General features: G+C 45.9%; 1 protein-coding gene and 5 non-coding genes across 6 annotated transcripts; all 6 read left to right on the forward strand.

The window, feature by feature from the left end:
* Window positions 1-1,471: 1,471 nt before the first annotated feature.
* Window positions 1,472-17,276, forward strand: Dbx (homeobox protein Dbx). Its single transcript, XM_001353533.4, has 5 exons — window positions 1,472-2,114; window positions 4,992-5,747; window positions 5,890-5,994; window positions 6,081-6,184; window positions 16,338-17,276. The coding sequence occupies exons 1-5, from the start codon at window positions 1,589-1,591 to the stop codon at window positions 17,154-17,156; spliced, it is 2,310 nt and encodes a 769-aa protein (XP_001353569.3). The 5' UTR covers window positions 1,472-1,588; the 3' UTR covers window positions 17,157-17,276.
* TRNAC-GCA (transfer RNA cysteine (anticodon GCA)) lies at window positions 6,238-6,309 on the forward strand. The gene has a single exon. It is a non-coding gene; the product is annotated as a tRNA-Cys (tRNA).
* TRNAC-GCA (transfer RNA cysteine (anticodon GCA)) lies at window positions 6,629-6,700 on the forward strand. The gene has a single exon. It is a non-coding gene; the product is annotated as a tRNA-Cys (tRNA).
* TRNAC-GCA (transfer RNA cysteine (anticodon GCA)) lies at window positions 7,009-7,080 on the forward strand. The gene has a single exon. It is a non-coding gene; the product is annotated as a tRNA-Cys (tRNA).
* On the forward strand, window positions 7,385-7,456 carry TRNAC-GCA (transfer RNA cysteine (anticodon GCA)). Its single transcript has one exon. It is a non-coding gene; the product is annotated as a tRNA-Cys (tRNA).
* TRNAC-GCA (transfer RNA cysteine (anticodon GCA)) lies at window positions 7,761-7,832 on the forward strand. Its single transcript has one exon. It is a non-coding gene; the product is annotated as a tRNA-Cys (tRNA).
* Window positions 17,277-17,412: the final 136 nt, after the last annotated feature.

The following is a 17,412-nucleotide window of genomic DNA, read 5'->3' on the forward strand; positions in this document are numbered from 1 at the left end:
TAATCCTTTGAGGCGTGCTCCATATGAAAGCAAAAAGCCACAAATGGCAGCGCAAAACAATCGAGAAGAGGAAGGAGCAGCCATGGCTTTTGTTATCGCTCCTCGTCGTGCTTGTTCCTATTGTGGAGAGCACTTTTCCGCCAGCTCCTCCCGCCCCTGATGGGTTTCCGATTCCGATTCCCATTCGAGTGATTCGAGGCCACGCCCCCGACTTTGCCTGGGCAACCACTTGCACTTTTCCAAGCCCAAAAGCCGCAACAAGGGTTGCTCCTCTCTCTTTTTCTCTCACTAGCCTTGTCTCTTTTTACATTTGCCAGCGCGTGTCGGTGTGTGTATGTGTGTGTGTGTGTGGGGGGGGGGGGGTCTAGTTCTTATACAATAGAAAGGCCAAAAGGACATACATATATATATGTGTATGTGTATCCCTCATCTAGCTTCCCTCCTAAGCTTACTTACATAACCGATTCGGGGAAATTTTCGCATTTACTTTGAGTAAATAAGTCATCATTGTCGATTGTCGTCAGGACGACGAGGACAACTAATTTGCGGTCATAATAAAAGTTAATCTACTGACTCCTTGGCTCTTTGGCTCAGTTTTTTTTTTTTAGCTGATGCTGATGATGGTGGGGGCTGGGGGTTGAGGGATGCTGCCTGCAACAAATTGTGCGAAGAAATTCAAAAGTTATGGGGACAGAAGATCTTCCCCTCACTAATCATCTTCTATCCCCTTTTGTCGATTTATTGAACATCTTTCTAATGAAATTGTTTAGAAATGTCCTCAGAAGAAGTCAAGGTTGGTTGGGATTTACAACATCAATTTGAAACCAATTACATTTCATTTTAATTTCAGTTAATTCACAGTGGAATGCACAGAATTCGGAAATATTTCTGATATTAATGTTTGTTTTTTGTAATACAAGTTTAATTGGTTGATGTCTAGGGGTTTTGAAGCCACAGTAAAGCCTGGAAGATATTTCACTTGATTCCGGAAATCCATTCCCGAATTTCCAACCAAAAGTGCACATCATTTGCCCCACTGTGGCGCCACCATGGGGCTGTAACAAATCTAATAAGACTCGACCAGCACAAACACCGACGACAGGCACACACCCAACGGAGGCACAGTTCAAGGCAGTGGCAGCGGCAAAGGCAAAGGCAACAAAACAAGAAAATTAAATTTTTATTGTTTTCACACAAATAAAATCAAATAAAAAGCGTACAACAATAACGAGCAGGACACGCACACGCACGCACACTTCCAAAGCACACTCGCGAGAGAGAGAAAGAGAGTGTGCGTTGAGTACATAAGGAGGCAGCCAGCATCACGTGCCACACGGATGAGGCAGAGGACGACGACGACTGGGCAAGATGAACGGACCAACCACCGTCGAGCAACCCCTAAAGTCCCCCCGTGATGTGCTCCTGCGAGATGCTGCTGCAGAGGTCCTGCGCCGAGGATAATGTCACGGTCTGAACGGGCTCTGCGTTCAGTTCGATTTGAGCACTCGACGCGAACGCGACGGCCCCTGACGGGAAAGATATTAAGAAGAACCTTGTAGCGAAGGACTCCCAGCTAGAATCGAGCGTAATGTCAACGGCCTTCCTCGTGGACAGTCTCCTGCATGCCCAGCAGACATACACGGAGAGCCAGCTGAAGTCCAGCCTGAGTGAGATGCTCCTGTCCCGTCGTGCCGGGGAGTCGACCGCGGAGCAGGCGGCGGAGTCGGTATCCCCCGCGGAGCAGCGGCCGGACAGCTGCAGCTGCTCGAAACGAGGCTACAAGTGTGATAAGTGCCGTGCCGATCACCGGGACGATCACCGGGCCGACCACCGGGCCGAGAGTGTCGACAGCATCGAGGAGATGGACGACGATGAAGACTCATCGGCAGATGAGATCGTGGCCGACATTGAGGAGGAGCCGCACATGGATGACGAAGAAATGGATGATGAGGAGGTACAGGCAATCAAATTGCCCAAGGTGGAGCCCAAGGAGACCACCATCCCAGCGACAGCCACCACCACCATCCTAAAGGATAACAACAGCAAACCCATTCTCAAGTTCAGTGTCAGCGCCATCCTGGGCGATACCCGGGAGGGAGTCCGCGTTAGGAATGGTAAGCCATCCAACCATCCAGCCCTCCATCGAGCAGAGCCCTTAGCAGGGGAGGGGCTCAGCAAAGGATCCCATAAATGAGGCTTGGCAATTAATTTGCCGTGGCTAATGCCAAACATAAACAAAATACAATTGCAATATGAAAAGCCAAAAGAATAACATTCTGGCCAAAAAGTTTCCACCGATCTTTTTTTTTTGTTTTTTACGCCGTGATTTTATTGTGTGCTCTAAGCCCTCAGGGCGGTGCTCCGATGAGCTGGCAGGCTGTAAAAACACAACCAGACCTAATCATGTTTAAATTATTGGGCCTGAAACCCCCGAGCAACAATGCCGCACAACCAGTTCCGCTCTTCCGCTCTTCCGTAGTGTGCCACAGAGATACCCAGAGATACCCAGAGATACCTACTTCCGACGCGATCCTCGGCCTCTCGTTGCGGCTGCGCGTGCTGCTTACATCGAGGGATGACACCGACGGAGTAAGGTTGTGGACGAGAGATTGTGGTCCTGGGGTTGTGGGACCAAAAAGTAGGCGGAACAAATCGTCCATCAGTCAATGTAACAGCTTTGCCCTGGCCGTTTTTTAGCATCTGAATGGCAGACATTTCTTTGTTCTGCGGCATTTACGGGATTGTGGGATTTTAATTGTCATGTGATTACTGTTGTTCGGTTTATTTTCTGATATTAATGAGTGGGCTGAACATTCTGATTTCCCATATTTTATGTCTGCGTTTTTTATGCGTTTTTATTGGAGATATTTTTAGGCCAAAATAGTTGGTTTTTGCGTGTGATTTTTTTTTATGGAAGAAGCGTGGCAGAAATAAATAGATGGATGAAAGAACACTGTAAATGAAATATACTCGTGTTTTATGATATCCCAATGAAGTTTGATATTTGGTATATTATCTTGGAATGATTCTATGAGAAGTTTCCCCGTGGAATGGATGGTCCCTCACTGTTTCAAACCAATCTATTATCCACGCCATTTAATAATCGAATCATCCACATTCACACTCGTAATTACCATTCTTTCCCAATCCAATCCCAATAATCCACTTTGAATGATTTGCAAACCGCACTAAATTGCCTTTTTGCCTAGGAGTCAGCCACAGATTAACTTTTTTGGGACAGGCCATAAACCAATACGGCCAAAAACTTTCGGTTAGCGGCAGATGCAGATACTCGTAACGGCACTCGTACTCGTACAGAAAAGTCGGCACAAACCGCCGGCAAACAGAACAAACAAAAGCCAACAATTATAACTTAATTTGTGCGCTCATTAGGCACACATGTGCCGCATTGCACACACATGGAGAATGGAGGCTCCACAGGATGAAAATTTTCGGGTGGCCGTGGGGTGGGGGTGGTGAAGGGCCGCAGGCAAAAACTTGTGGACCACAAAGATGCGAGCCATCAAACCGAACAAACGCACACACACAGAACACAGGACACCGAACACAGAGAGAACTAAAGAGGCGTTAATACGTTAATTGTTTCATTTCTCTAATCGAATTAAAATCATATCCTGCATATCCTGCAGCGCCTGCCGGCCTGCCAGCCTGCCAGCCTGTCAAAATGTGCGTGAAAGAGAGACAGGAGCGTGTGTGTGTGTGTGTGGATGGGAGGTGTGTGGGTGCGGGCGACAGCCCCAGCAATGGCGTCTGCTGCCTTTTTGGGGTGTTTAATTAGAAAATGAAATGCAGCCACAACGGAGCCAAACTTTGCTCTCAAGGTGCGACTCTGTCTGTGTTTGTGTGTGGCGTTTTGGGGCATAGGATGGGGTTTGGGCCGGGTTTAATTATGCCAACTTCACACTGACACTTCAAAGCAGATTTCGGATTCCATTGTTTGGGGATACGCTGTCTGTGTGGGTGTGGGTGTGTGTGTGTTGGGGCGCCGGGAAGATGCCTGTCTGGAAGTTGGAAAAGCGACAAGGCAAGACAAGACGCAACACACATCAAGGGTTGCTGTCGTCGCTGTCTTGAGAATGTAAAGGTGTAAAGGGGTCTTGGAGCTGCCAGATTGTGTTCCAAGGCTGACAATCTGACAATCTGGCACTTCCAAGTGTTTTTTCGGGGTATGTGAAGTGGAGATCAAATCCTTTCATAATAATAAAGCACCAAATATTGTAGGATTTAGACATACAGATATACAGGGCAGGACTTAAGTCTGGGCTCAGCAAAAACTTTCTGTTCATTGCTTTCTCAAGAGCTTTTCCATCGCGATTTTTAAAGTCCGATAAAGGAGTCAAGTTTCTAAAGGACTGGCTAAAGCGTACCTTTTTTGCAGTAATTTGTACAACAAAATTTCATTTTCTTAAAGTTTTTATGCAGAATTCATACTTAGTTCTAGTTCCGTGGAACTGTCCAATGTGAAATCTCACAAATACCTCCAACGGTCGTCAAATCCCTCAAATTTAGAAAATTGAGAGATAAGAAAAAAGAAACAACAGAGTCTTAGTGGAACATCATTCCGCATTTTGCCAACCAAACCCAATCGAAATCTGAGATTCGAAAGATCGAAATGCGCAGGCAGTTTCTGGGTCTCCCTCAAAATATTAGGGTAAAACTTTGTCTGGACTTCACCTGCAATGGACATGCATCGACCCACCTTCACCTTCACCCACCCATCAGCGGGGTTCAAATTTGTAGCAAGATTCCTATTTTCCCTGCATATCAAAAGTGAATAAGTGAATTGGTTCTTGGGTCTGAAAATAGTGTGCCACTTCGCACTTCCAATCGGCCTCGGTTGACCGCGCATTTAACCAGTGGCTTGCAGAGACATAGTCATTTAACTACAACATATTTTAAACCAAACCCGAACCTATAGTTAATTGCATTCACCACTAATTGGTCTCCTTTCCCCCTTCTTCGGCTTACAGAATTCATGCAACCGCAGCATATATGGCCTTATCTACAACAAAACTTTATGCAACAACACACCCATCAATATCACCAACACCATCAGCAGCAGCAGCAGCAGCAACAGCAGCAGCATCCACAGTTGCAAGTGCCAACGCATGCACATCCGCATCACCATCAGCCGCATCATCACCATCATGGGCCTGGGCATGCCCATTTTCCACATCCCGCATTTCTAACGCATCAACTGGCGGGGCATCAGCAGCATCCACATCCACAGCATCCACAGCACCACCAGCAGCATCCTCATCCCCATCCGCACCCACACCCACAGCAGCAGCAGCAGCAGCATCCTGGCAATAGTTGTCAACCGCAAACCGCAGCTACGACGGCCGCATCCTCGTCGTCGTCACCTGGCAGCACAATTAGCGATAGCGACAACAATCACAGCACCAGTAGCAATGGCCAGAGCCAGAGCAACTCTGGCCAGGATGGGCGACCGCATGGGGAGATGGGCAATGCAAATGGAGACGAGGACAACGGCAATCGAAGATTAACGCAAGAAAAGCAGCAGCAACTGTTAACCGGTCAAGCCGGTGGTGGGGGTAACCCTGGACACGGTGGCCTTCCAACACCACCGCCACCACTCCCGCAAGCGATTCATCCAGTGATTGCCAAACCCATGCCCAGCCGACCGACCCCATTTCTGCCTCACACCCTCAACCATCCGCACTTGCACTCGCTGCTGGCGCACTGCCGCAATCCCTACATGAGTGGTAAGAGTCCTAGTCCTAGTCCCAGCCCCAGCCCCAGCCCTAGTCCCAGACAGGGGGTGGCTGGACACAGCCAGCAGCCCACCCGCTGCGCGCATTAACAAGTGTTTTTGTCTAATGCATTTCCCCCATGTTGCAATTGCAGTTGGCGCCCAAGTGTTTCCCCTGCCGCCGGGCCAGGGCTTCCCCTGGGCCCATTCGACGCGTGGCAAGCCCCGACGTGGCATGATGCGACGTGCCGTCTTCTCAGGTGCGTGGAGTGGGACCCCAACCCCCAACCCAAACTAAAGTCCAAGCTCCCCAATGGATAATTTATAATTGTTGCTTCCGTTGCAGACTCCCAGAGAAAGGGGCTGGAGAAGCGCTTCCAGCAGCAGAAATACATCAGCAAGCCGGATCGCAAGAAGCTGGCCGAAAGACTGGGCCTAAAGGACTCTCAGGTGAGCTTCGATATATAGTTTATTTGGGGAGATTTGGGGATTATCGATAAGTTGGGGGTATAGCTCAGGGGTAGAGCATTCGACTGCAGATCGAGAGGTCCCTGGTTCAAATCCGGGTGCCCCCTTTGTAAATTTTTTTCCCACTTCGACGTCAGTTTATTGGAGAATATCACTACACCGATGGTTGCGTGGAATACTCGTACTCGTACATGGACCACTTTTTGTTGTGCTTTGCTTTGCTGTAAGGATCCTTTATGTAGGAAAATGGGAAACCCGTAGAACATCTTAAAATGAGGAACAGTTGAACGCTCAAGCTTCATAGAGCCACCTCTTCCTTGTGGTTTTGAAGATATGTACATATATCGAAAGACTGGGCCTAAAGGACTCTCAGGTGAGCTTCGATATATAGTTTATCTGGGGAGATTTGGGGATTATCGATAAGTTGGGGGTATAGCTCAGGGGTAGAGCATTCGACTGCAGATCGAGAGGTCCCTGGTTCAAATCCGGGTGCCCCCTTTGTAAATTTTTTTCCCACTTCGACGTCAATTTATTGGAGAAGATCACTACACCCATGGTTGCGTGGAATACCATGGACCACTTTTTGTTGGACTTTGCTTTCCTCTAAGGATCCTTAATGTAGGAAAATGGGAAACCCGTAGAACATCTTAAAATGAGGAACAGTTGAACGCTCAAGCTTCATAGAGCCACCTCTTCCTTGTGGTTTTGAAGATATGTACATATATCGAAAGACTGGGCCTAAAGGACTCTCAGGTGAGCTTCGATATATAGTTTATCTGGGGAGATTTGGGGATTATCGATAAGTTGGGGGTATAGCTCAGGGGTAGAGCATTCGACTGCAGATCGAGAGGTCCCTGGTTCAAATCCGGGTGCCCCCTTTGTAAATTTTTTTCCCACTTCGACGTCAATTTATTGGAGAAGATCACTACACCCATGGTTGCGTGGAATACCATGGACCACTTTTTGTTGGACTTTGCTTTCCTCTAAGGATCCTTAATGTAGGAAAATGGGAAACCCGTAGAACATCTTAAAATGAGGAACAGTTGAACGCTCAAGCTTCATAGAGCCACCTCTTCCTTGTGGTTTTGAAGATACATATATCGAAAGACTGGGCCTAAAGGACTCTCAGGTGAGCTTCGATATATAGTTTATCTGGGGAGATTTGGGGATTATCGATAAGTTGGGGGTATAGCTCAGGGGTAGAGCATTCGACTGCAGATCGAGAGGTCCCTGGTTCAAATCCGGGTGCCCCCTTTGTAACTTTTTTTCCCACTTCGACGTCAATGCATTGGAGAAGATCACCAAACCAATGGTTGCGTGGAATACCATGGACCACTTTCTGTTGTGCTTTGCTTTGCTCTAAGGATCCTTTATGTAGGAAAATGGGAATACCGTAGGACATCTCAAAATGAGGAACAGTTGACCGCTCAAGCTTCATAGAGCCACCTCTTCCTTGTGGTTTTGAAGATACATATATCGAAAGACTGGGCCTAAAGGACTCTCAGTTGAGCTTCGATATATAGTTTATCTGGGGAGATTTGGGGATTATCGATAAGTTGGGGGTATAGCTCAGGGGTAGAGCATTCGACTGCAGATCGAGAGGTCCCTGGTTCGAATCCGGGTGCCCCCTTTGTAACTTTTTCTTCTATTTCGATCCCATTGCATCTATGGCATACGTCCGTAGGCCTTCTTTGATCTACTCCGCTTCCTTTCAAAGAAAACCGCATTTAATTTTAATGTGATTTTTATCCTTACCCTATAACGTTTGGAGACCTGACCTGACCAATTAGCATTTCAAAATGTCCCTCCACTCGTCTAATTATTCAATTTCCTCCACAACTTTGTCTGCCAAACTCTGGCACATTGTTGGTGTAAGCAATCCATAACCATAAGCAATCTCCGATATGCCACTGAAAAAATCAATAAGCTCCACCAGACTAAAAGCATAATAATAAGCATAAAATTATGCCATTATAAAATTATATTTAACCGCTTATGAAAATTGAGTTTGGGAAACTTTTCAAATCAGCTTTAATAAGCAGACAACAAAAGGCGACGGAAATATAAAATATACTCTTACTCGTACTCGTACTCCTGCTCGTACTCGCCCTCGTACTCCTTCAAAAACAAAGAGCAAACAATGAAAATAAAACTCCGCCCTGGAACACGGAGCAAAGCTCTCCGGCGATGGCTGCGCAGAGAGGAAAATGGCAGCGAAGGGGTTCGGGTGTGGGTCGTGGCTCGTGGGTCGGAGTGGGGGCCGACGAGCAGGGCGGGCACGGCACTCCTTGAAATGCGCAGTCGCTCGGGTCGGGTCGGGCGGTCGGTCGTCTTGGGTGGCCGCCTGTATACATATGTATATACCATTGGAATACACATATACTCGGAGATATATATAAGCAAAGGTCGGAGTGCTCGGGGGCTGCTGGCGTGGAAATATAATGAAATTATAACGAGCTATAAGAAATTCATCTCGACAAAGGCTGTAGCTGAGAAGGCAGACAGCTTTCATTGATTCTGGAGGGAGAATCTCTCCTTTTTTCCGCCTCTGCCTCTCTGTGTGTCATGCAATAATTAAATTAATTTTTGTAAAACTCAAAAAGGAACCAAGGCAAAGAGAAAGCGCACTGTAAAGGAAGAACCTTCACGCAGACACATTTTCACATGGCAGCGAAATTTGCGTAGCCAATTCGGTCTTGTCACAATGTAATCGATCACAACTCAATCACAGACCAGACCCAGACACAGACCCAGATCTAGACCCAGGCCCAGGCCCAGGAGTTGTCACCACCATTCCTTTCAATGGGTGCCCCCTGCCAAAAGCCGACGGCTGCGGCAGCCTGATGATGCTGATGATGACTGACAATGTCATGCCAAATTAGTGTAGCTCTTTTTTTGTTCTTTCACTAGCATATGATTCATAAAAATTTCATAATTACACAATAAGCGTGTCCAGTTGCGTTTGAAACATGAATTCATCAACTCATTGCACATGTCACGCCCCTTTTTTTGGAAACTGGTCGATCGATCACTTAAACCTTAATGATCATATAATGCCCCCAGGTCTGGGTAGAGCTAAAAGAGGCAAGCGCATTCCAACTAGTACTGGAAAATACTAGCGGGCACAGATTTCGAAATTCCCCTATATAAACGCTGATGGATTATTTGTTAAGTGCGGAATTATACAAGTTTTTGTTTTGATTGAGTAAGTTTTAGACTTGCGGTATAAGTGGGTCATAAATAGTTGTTCTAAATCGCTTGTATTTTCAGTTGTTTGCGTCGAACAACAGGCCAGACGTTGCTTGCTCTGGACAGTTCTACGACAACTGTAGACTTGTTGGGGTACAGAGAAATATATGGAAATGTTAATAGAATCGAAGGGAAACTTTTGAGAATTAAATCATCTATCAGGTTTTTATGTAAAACCATTGATTGCTATTCATTCCGGGAGTAAACATTACTGCTGACTAAAGAAATGATCATCCTTTGCAGCATTGAAATCCCATTGACGGGCCTTTCTCCCAAGCCCTAACTATTATTTTATGATTATTACCCCCCTTTTCGGTCATAAATCTTTGAGAGAAAAGTTCAAAGCATTCATTAATTGCACTCAATGTAGCCATACTGACTATGCATCGGAGACTATAAATGTGGAGTTGCGGTCGCAGCAGCAACTCACAACATTCCCCCTCGTTTTTTTTTTTTTAATTTTTTTAGTTTTATTTTAAGCAAAAACAATAAAAATCAAAAATAATAATTATACAATAAGAATGCAAAATAATAATTACTCATTAAAAATCAATAATAATAATTATACAATAAGAATCCAAAATAATGATTATACAATAATAATTATTTTTGATTTTTAATGAGTAATTATTATTTTGCATTCTTATTGCATAACTGTTATTTTTGATTTTCATTATTTAATTATTATTATACCCAATACTCAAAGTGAGTGCAGGGGTATATTAGATTTGTGATGAAAATGGATGTGTGTGACGTCCAGAAGGAAGCGTATCCAACCCCATAAAGAATATATATATACGAGTCGATTAAGCCATTTCTGTCTGTCCGTCCGTATGAGCGCCTAGTGCTCAAATACTATAAGAGCTAGAGCAACGACATTTTATATCCAGACTTCTGTAATATGTCACTGTGGCAAGTATATTTCAAAACTTTCAAATTTGTCAAATTGTGAAAATGAAAAACGTAAAAAAATGGATAAAATGTCGACGGCGAAAAAATCAAAAAGCAAAGTGGTGAAATTGGGAAATGGGAATATAGGGTAGTAAAAGAAAGCTGGAGCAACAAAAATGTGCAAAAATGTCAGAAAAATTCGCAATCATATCGCAGCGGGTGTCCGGCTTGCGGTAGCTGGACCTGGGACCTGGGAGCTGGGACCCAGGACCCAGGACAAAGGACACACAAAGTGTTGGCCAGCCGGCGGCGATGACGACACCGAGAGCTGAGAGCTCCATTAACGACTGCTGCTTCTGTGGGATGGGATGGGCTGTGGGATGGGGACTGGACAACGGTTCGAGTGCTGGTGGCATGGGTGATGAACGAGTGCGGATATTCACACTCGAGTGACACAGGTTGAGTGGGTGCATGGGTGAGAGCGGGTGGGTGTGTAAGTGTGTGAGGGAGTGAGGAGTGTGAGTGGATTGCATTGCGCCTAGTTGTATGCAACATGATTTAAGAGCCTTCATCCTTCGTTGTGCTGCACTTTTTTGCGGCCATTTGTTGTTCATTTTGCTGCAGCCCCACTCGTCCACAACATCCATTGCCTGCCATAAATATTCTCATATTGCACTGGGCCTAGATGGCCTGCAGTGGACCAGCACCAGGACCAGGACCAGGCCCGTGAGATATGGCCAGGAATGGGGTCGGTTCCATTGTCGCGTGCCTTGTGGTCGACAAACGTTGCATTGATGATGCTGCTGAATGCTGGTGAATGCTGGTGACCCGCGCTGGCTGCGGATTCAGGTGATTCATCATTTCGAGTGTTGTTCATTGCAACGTTTATTGCGATTTTTACAAACGCACTCGAAAAATCGCTGGCCGAAACCGCGTGCGTTTATTGCAGCCAAACGCGATTTATGGGCGACATTCTGGTCTGCTTTTTTCCCCTCTGTGCGGAATGCAAGTCACGTGCAAAGGCGTGGCCGAGTTGCTAATGGTTATTAACTGGCAGATCGGAGTATATAAAGCGTTGCCAGTCGAGGCAAGGCGAGGGGTCTCTGGATTTATAGGCTTTGGAACTCTATGAATGAAAGGAGTGTAGGAAATTTCTACATTTGATAGTTTAGAAAAAATTTCAGGGCTCTCCCACGCAAAGCAATCGAATCAAAACACTAAAAATCACAATCTTCACAGGTTAAGACTCTTCCATTTTCAGTTCCCATAGCTTTCAAGCATGACACACCCCCAAATAATACCACACTCTGTCCATCAGTCACGCCCTCTTCAGAATGCAGTGCAACTGACAGTTACCAGCCTCATAATCCGCTCGCTATAAATTTAATTGCCATTAATGACACTTCAGATGAAAGAGCGAAAGAGCTGGATGGAGTCTGTCTGCAGGCGCCTGCAGGCGCCAGACCCAAAACAGCGGAAATGAAAACATCTTGAGGCTAAATGTGATTTGCATTTTTAAATCAATACACAAAAGGCCATGGCCAGGAGCTCAAGGAGTCGCGAGGCAGGATGATTCCCGTGCAACCCCCGCAGACACAGGGACACGCACACACCCAAGCACACCCACACGTGTCTGGCGGGGATTCTCTCTTTCTCTCCGGCAACTTTTTAAGTGTCATGTCCAAAACAAATTCGTCTGTTTTTGATTTGTCGAAAAATGGGGGAGCAAAAAATACTCGGAATCCAGCACCAGAACCAAAACCAGAATACCAGAGCGGATAAAGGATAAAGGAAATTCCCGCCAACGCTCGGCAATCAACTGTGGAATCTCCCCGACTGTGTCTCTCCGACTCTCTCTTCCTTTCTCTCCATATTCGAGTATATGGCACTTTTGGCATTTTTCACGTTATAAATATTTTTATTTTCATTTCGTCTGCCTTGTCTTTTGTGTGGAGTGTGCATTGTGGATGGCGGATAAAGGATGACGCATGGTGGACAGGCCCTACCCGGCCCAGTTGGTGAGGGAGGGGGATTACACAAACATTTCCAGACTTTCGTTTTTGTTTTTTTTGCTTGCGATTTCGATTTCTTTCGTTTGCGGGCTTTAAATCAATTCGGGTGATAAATAATCCCCGAATAGAAGAGGATACGATATTTAACACTCTCAATCTGGGTTGGCCTTTTGTGATATTTGCTTTGTTTTTTATGAGCCTTGTTATCCTTTTTAGTAGCCGGCAAATGATGATTCCATTTCATATTCAGTTTAAGATGGTTTCTGAAATTCCCGACGACTTGTCTTGGGGTTGAGATATCCTTAAAAGTAATTAAATATATTCTATTGTTTCTCTATTATTCTCTATAATATATACAAATGTTTAAGATCTTCAGCTCTTAAGGATCTTAAGGTCTTTCACAATAACCCACCGCAGGAGAGCCATAGGCACAAATCTCAAAGCTATTAAAGTTTCATTTCATAAAGTTTCCCTATAAGTTTCCACACCTTCGAACTATTATTATGACTTGAGATATCTTGAAGTTCTTTCGCTCCACACAAAGTTTCTAGGGATTGAATCCCCATTAATACCAATTCAATTTACATTTCCATTTCACTTGTCTGCAATCAAAGAACACTTAAACACACCCGAAACATGTTCATAGCTCAAATTTCATTTCAATTTGCCAATTCCTGATTCCTTCCTTCCCCTCCCGTCTCGTCCACCCTCGCACCCTCTACGCGCAAAAACGATTGAGGAACATTAAAAACCATCATTTGCAGCTTTGGTTACAAAATAAATTGTTGACAAATTGCTAAATAAATGCTCGCCCGCCACAATCCAAAGTATTTTGCAAACACTTCAGCTTCTGGCCCCCCACTAAAACAATAACCACAACGAGGAGCGGCATGAGGATGGTTTGGAATGGACAAATGGACAAATCGACCATGGACGATGGCCAGTAACCCAAAACGCACTGCCAACTGCTGTTGAAATGACTTTGGCAAATAGTAGCAGACTATTTAATACGCTATTACGTCGCATATCGAATGACATTTCGGGGGCCGCAATGGGTTGACAGCAGGCCACCCCCGAGAGCAGTCATCCCCGGGAGCAGCCATCCCGGATCCAGCCTCATTAGTTAACATATGTTGCCCCGGACGAGATTGGCAGAAGTCAGAATCTCGAATGGGGGGGAACTCCATTCCCAGTCCCATTCCCATCTTCATTCCATCCTCCCTCATCGCATCGCAACGCCAACAACAGCTTGTGCTCATTGCCCAAAGTCAATTTTCGGGCAGAAAAAAGTAGTAGACGGGGACAGGGGACAGGAGGCCAAGCAATTTGTAGCCAACTGACTGAGCGACCCGCTTACCAACTCCCACCGTAGAGAACCATACCATCCGACTCTCTTCTGGGTGGTTTATAAAAACTTCAAACAAATTCCATGCGCGTTATGCTGGCAGCGTGTCAGAAAAATATGTTACTTATCGTTTTGGCTTACGGTCCATGGAATGGGATGGGAAGATGGGAAGGACTGCGTTGAGGGAGCATAATATGTGTGGGTCTTTAACAAAGTGGGAAACAGTTTAGCCGGAATTGGATATGAAAGTGCTTAAGAACTTCATTTGGTTTTGATTGAAACGATAACTGAAATGAAGGAGATAAAGATTAGAAGAGAAATTCATAGGATTCCTATTGGGATTCCCAATTCCTAGAAGATCCTAGTACTCGTATCAGCAAAAGTCTGGTACAGTTTGAAGATTGGAAAACCAATGTTAGATTCTTATCAACAAATCGTCAGTGAGGCATTCCGACAATCCCAAACATAAGCTCTATTATATAATCATCATCTCCGGAAAAACATTTCCCTAATTACCAGGCACAACAATTGAATTTTAGTTTTTGTCGCCACCATAAATACGAGTATTTGCATAAATTTAATTATTTACTGACCGGCAAAAATTAAGCGAATATTTTTGTGTTAGACAATAATTATATGTATGATGTCCGCCTCGGTGGCAGGGCCGGGGGCAGGGACGGGGCAGGGGCACAGTCGTTACATGGCCAATATTTGTTAACAAGCCGGGGGAGTGCAAGTCCCATAATAGAACTAAACTCGACTCGTTTCGGTACCCATGGAATGCAATTGATACGTGTATTTATACATTTTCCATACGAGCTGTTTTTGTTGTTGTTGATTGAGGAATTTCCGTTGCGGAATAATTACAGCATCGCACATCGGGTTAACTAGAACAGGTTCTATACAAGTACGAGTATACGCAATCTTTCTTTCCGTTCTCCCTTTCTGTTGTCCGAAGGCAAACATCATAATTTCAAGCTCATTAAACTTGGCTGCTACCGAGAAAGTATAAATAGAAAAGTCTGCGACAGAACGGAAGTACGCTGCCCAATTTTCCGAGCCGCCTCTGTCTCCCTCTCTCTCACTCTTTGGCATACTAAATTGCACGCTTTATAATTAATTTCCATCAGAAACAGACGATGACGATGACGACGGTGGCTGTTGGTCGTCCAGCGGTTCAGTGGTTCGGTGGCTAGAGCAAACTCTGTCCCCCAGTTACGACTGACTTTGGGCTGGACCCATAATCATTAATCTTATCGCCGCCTGAGCTTATTATTTCAATTGCTTAGGGGATGGGGTTGCTGGCTGGATTGCTGGGTTCCCACTGGTGGGTTGGTGGCTTGGTGGGTTGGTGGCTTGGTGGTTTGGTGGGTTTAGCGCTGGAAAACTCAATGACCGGAAGTAAGCGAAACAGCAAACTGAAAAAATTTTTGGCACGTGTCCCCGGGGAAAAATCTGATGCCGAAGAAATCTCTGCGGTTAATCGCTTGTTTAACATGTCAGCAACTTTTTGTTGGCCTGCTCTTTACTTATTTATTTATAAATGTTTAGAGATTAGGGTGTACGAGTGAGTGTGAGTGGGAAACGGCAATGGCCTTTCCCGGTATTTCCCAATTTCACGCATCAATTTGCTTGAAAATTTCACATCAAGTCACAATCTAATTACCGAAGAAGGAGTAGTGCTCTGACCATAAATTGTTGCAAATTGTTTGGCTTTTGCAACAAAGTGCGAATGTCCTGCTGTGTCATAGGCATGCACAAGAGGCAGCACAACAAGGACGCAACACCCACTGCATAATAACTCAAAAACAGTCGCCGAGGTGGTGGTGGGCCAAGGCACGGTCCAGGTCCGGGGGGGGGTCCAGGTTCAGGGTATCCTGCAATCTGCTTCAAGGGTCTGTGCCTATGCGCTGCTTGCCTGTCAAATGCAGCAAGCAACAGGGAAAGAGAGAGACAGAGCGAGACTGTTTAGAGAGGCAGATGGATAGTAAAGTTACAGAATTTTTGCCGGACTAACTTTGTGGCCTAAACAGTGGGACCGAAATAGTCAGCAAATTCGGGTAAAAACTTTTTCATATTCCACCACAGACTTCGTAGTACCTATTCCCCTAATGTGTGGCCCACTGTGCGGCTTCTATGTGTCTATATTTTAGCACAATTTTCGCAGTACTTTGTGTGTACCACTGTGCGGCCTCTAATCAATTTGTTGCCGGTTTTGGGGAAATGCCTCTAATTTGCATTTATTATGGATATGCTCGGCGTCTGGCGCTGGCATTGCAGTTCAAACTTTTCCTCTGGCCAGGGCCACGCCCACACACACGACAACATAACCAGAAATAGGATGAGGAGGGCCGGTAGGTAGATTCAATTTGCCACAGAAAAGTTTTTTGTTAGGGGAAAAGTTGTTTTGTGACCGGAAAACGTTGAAGGAATTGGAACTCATCCGCCCCTGTGGCCATGAAAAGTTTTTAGGGGAAACTACAGCCCACTGCCACTGCCACTGCCACTTCCCTGGATTTTTGGTCTGCCTGGGACAGACAGCTCTCCATCCGAAGATGGACAGTCTTAATTTACCCATTTCATTGCAAGATTGAATCCATATCTATGTCTATATCGTTATATCCCCTTTCGTTTGCAGGTGAAAATTTGGTTTCAGAATCGCCGGATGAAGTGGCGCAACTCCAAGGAGCGCGAGCTGCTGGCCAGCGGCGGTTCCCGCGACCAGACGCTGCCCAACAAGAACAATCCCAATCCGGATCTGTCCGATGCCAAGTGCGATCGACCCCTCACACCGATTTCCCCCTCCCTGCTCTCGCCCAATGGCAGTGTCACACCCCCGCCCGGTGCCATTGCCAAGGATGAACCGCCGCCGGCTGCTGTCACACCCAAATCACCGCAGTCCGTCAGCAGCAGGAGCTCTCCGTGTCATCCGTCGGCGGGATATGGAATGCAAATGAGCTCGCCGCCCCCACTGCTCACCAGCCTCAAGATGAGCGATCAGTCGGGCACGCCCACACCCACGGGAGGATCGGGTGGAGCAGCCACAACGGTTTCATCGGCTGCCTCTTCGCCTCCGGGGGCGAGCAGTGCGGCAGAGTTTCAGGCCAAGATCAATGCTGAGATGCAGAAGCAGCTGGTGGCCGCCGATCTTAAGTTCAAGTTGGAGAACAGCATCCAGGAGGCGAAGCAGCGGCGGTTCGAGCAACTGCAGCAGCAGCTCCATCACTCGCCCCACTTCACGGCAATGCGAGAGGTGGAGCTGGCGGCCGCCGCAGCAGCCGCACAGCTGCATCACCATCACCAGCAGCAGCAGCAACAGCAGCAGCAACAACAGCAGCAGCAGCAACAGCAACAACAACAACAACAGCAGCAACAGGGATCAGAGTTCATGAAGCTGTACTACGACGACTACGATGACTCCAACTCCGATAGCGATGAGGAGATCAGTGTGACGTGATTCGGTGGACGGATCACTGTAAATATACAATACATATAATATATAATTGTAAATTTATTGATGCATTGAAATTATAGTATTTAATATATGTATAATATTTTTTTTTGAATCTAAATAACGAAATAAACTTCTTTGCAAAATCAATGATTTTCTAGAATTTTTCCCGCGAAGAATCGATATTGATCGACATGTAGAGTATACATGACAACTACATATGCACAGTGGCTCCAACCAATACATGCCACGTGTATTTTAG

The sequence above is a fragment of the Drosophila pseudoobscura genome, chromosome X (genome assembly GCF_009870125.1).
Source record: "Drosophila pseudoobscura strain MV-25-SWS-2005 chromosome X, UCI_Dpse_MV25, whole genome shotgun sequence".
NCBI lineage: Eukaryota > Metazoa > Arthropoda > Insecta > Diptera > Drosophilidae > Drosophila > Drosophila pseudoobscura.

What these genes read in the sequence shown, in the direction of transcription:
- Dbx (XM_001353533.4), top strand. Translation starts at nt 1,589, where the DNA reads ATGTCAACGGCCTTCCTCGTGGACAGTCTCCTGCATGCCCAGCAGACA. An exon ending in GGGAGTCCGCGTTAGGAATG is followed by an intron (nt 2,115 to 4,991) that starts GTAAGCCATCCA and finishes TTCGGCTTACAG; the next exon opens with AATTCATGCAACCGCAGCAT. An exon ending in GCGACGTGCCGTCTTCTCAG is followed by an intron (nt 5,995 to 6,080) that starts GTGCGTGGAGTG and finishes CTTCCGTTGCAG; the next exon opens with ACTCCCAGAGAAAGGGGCTG.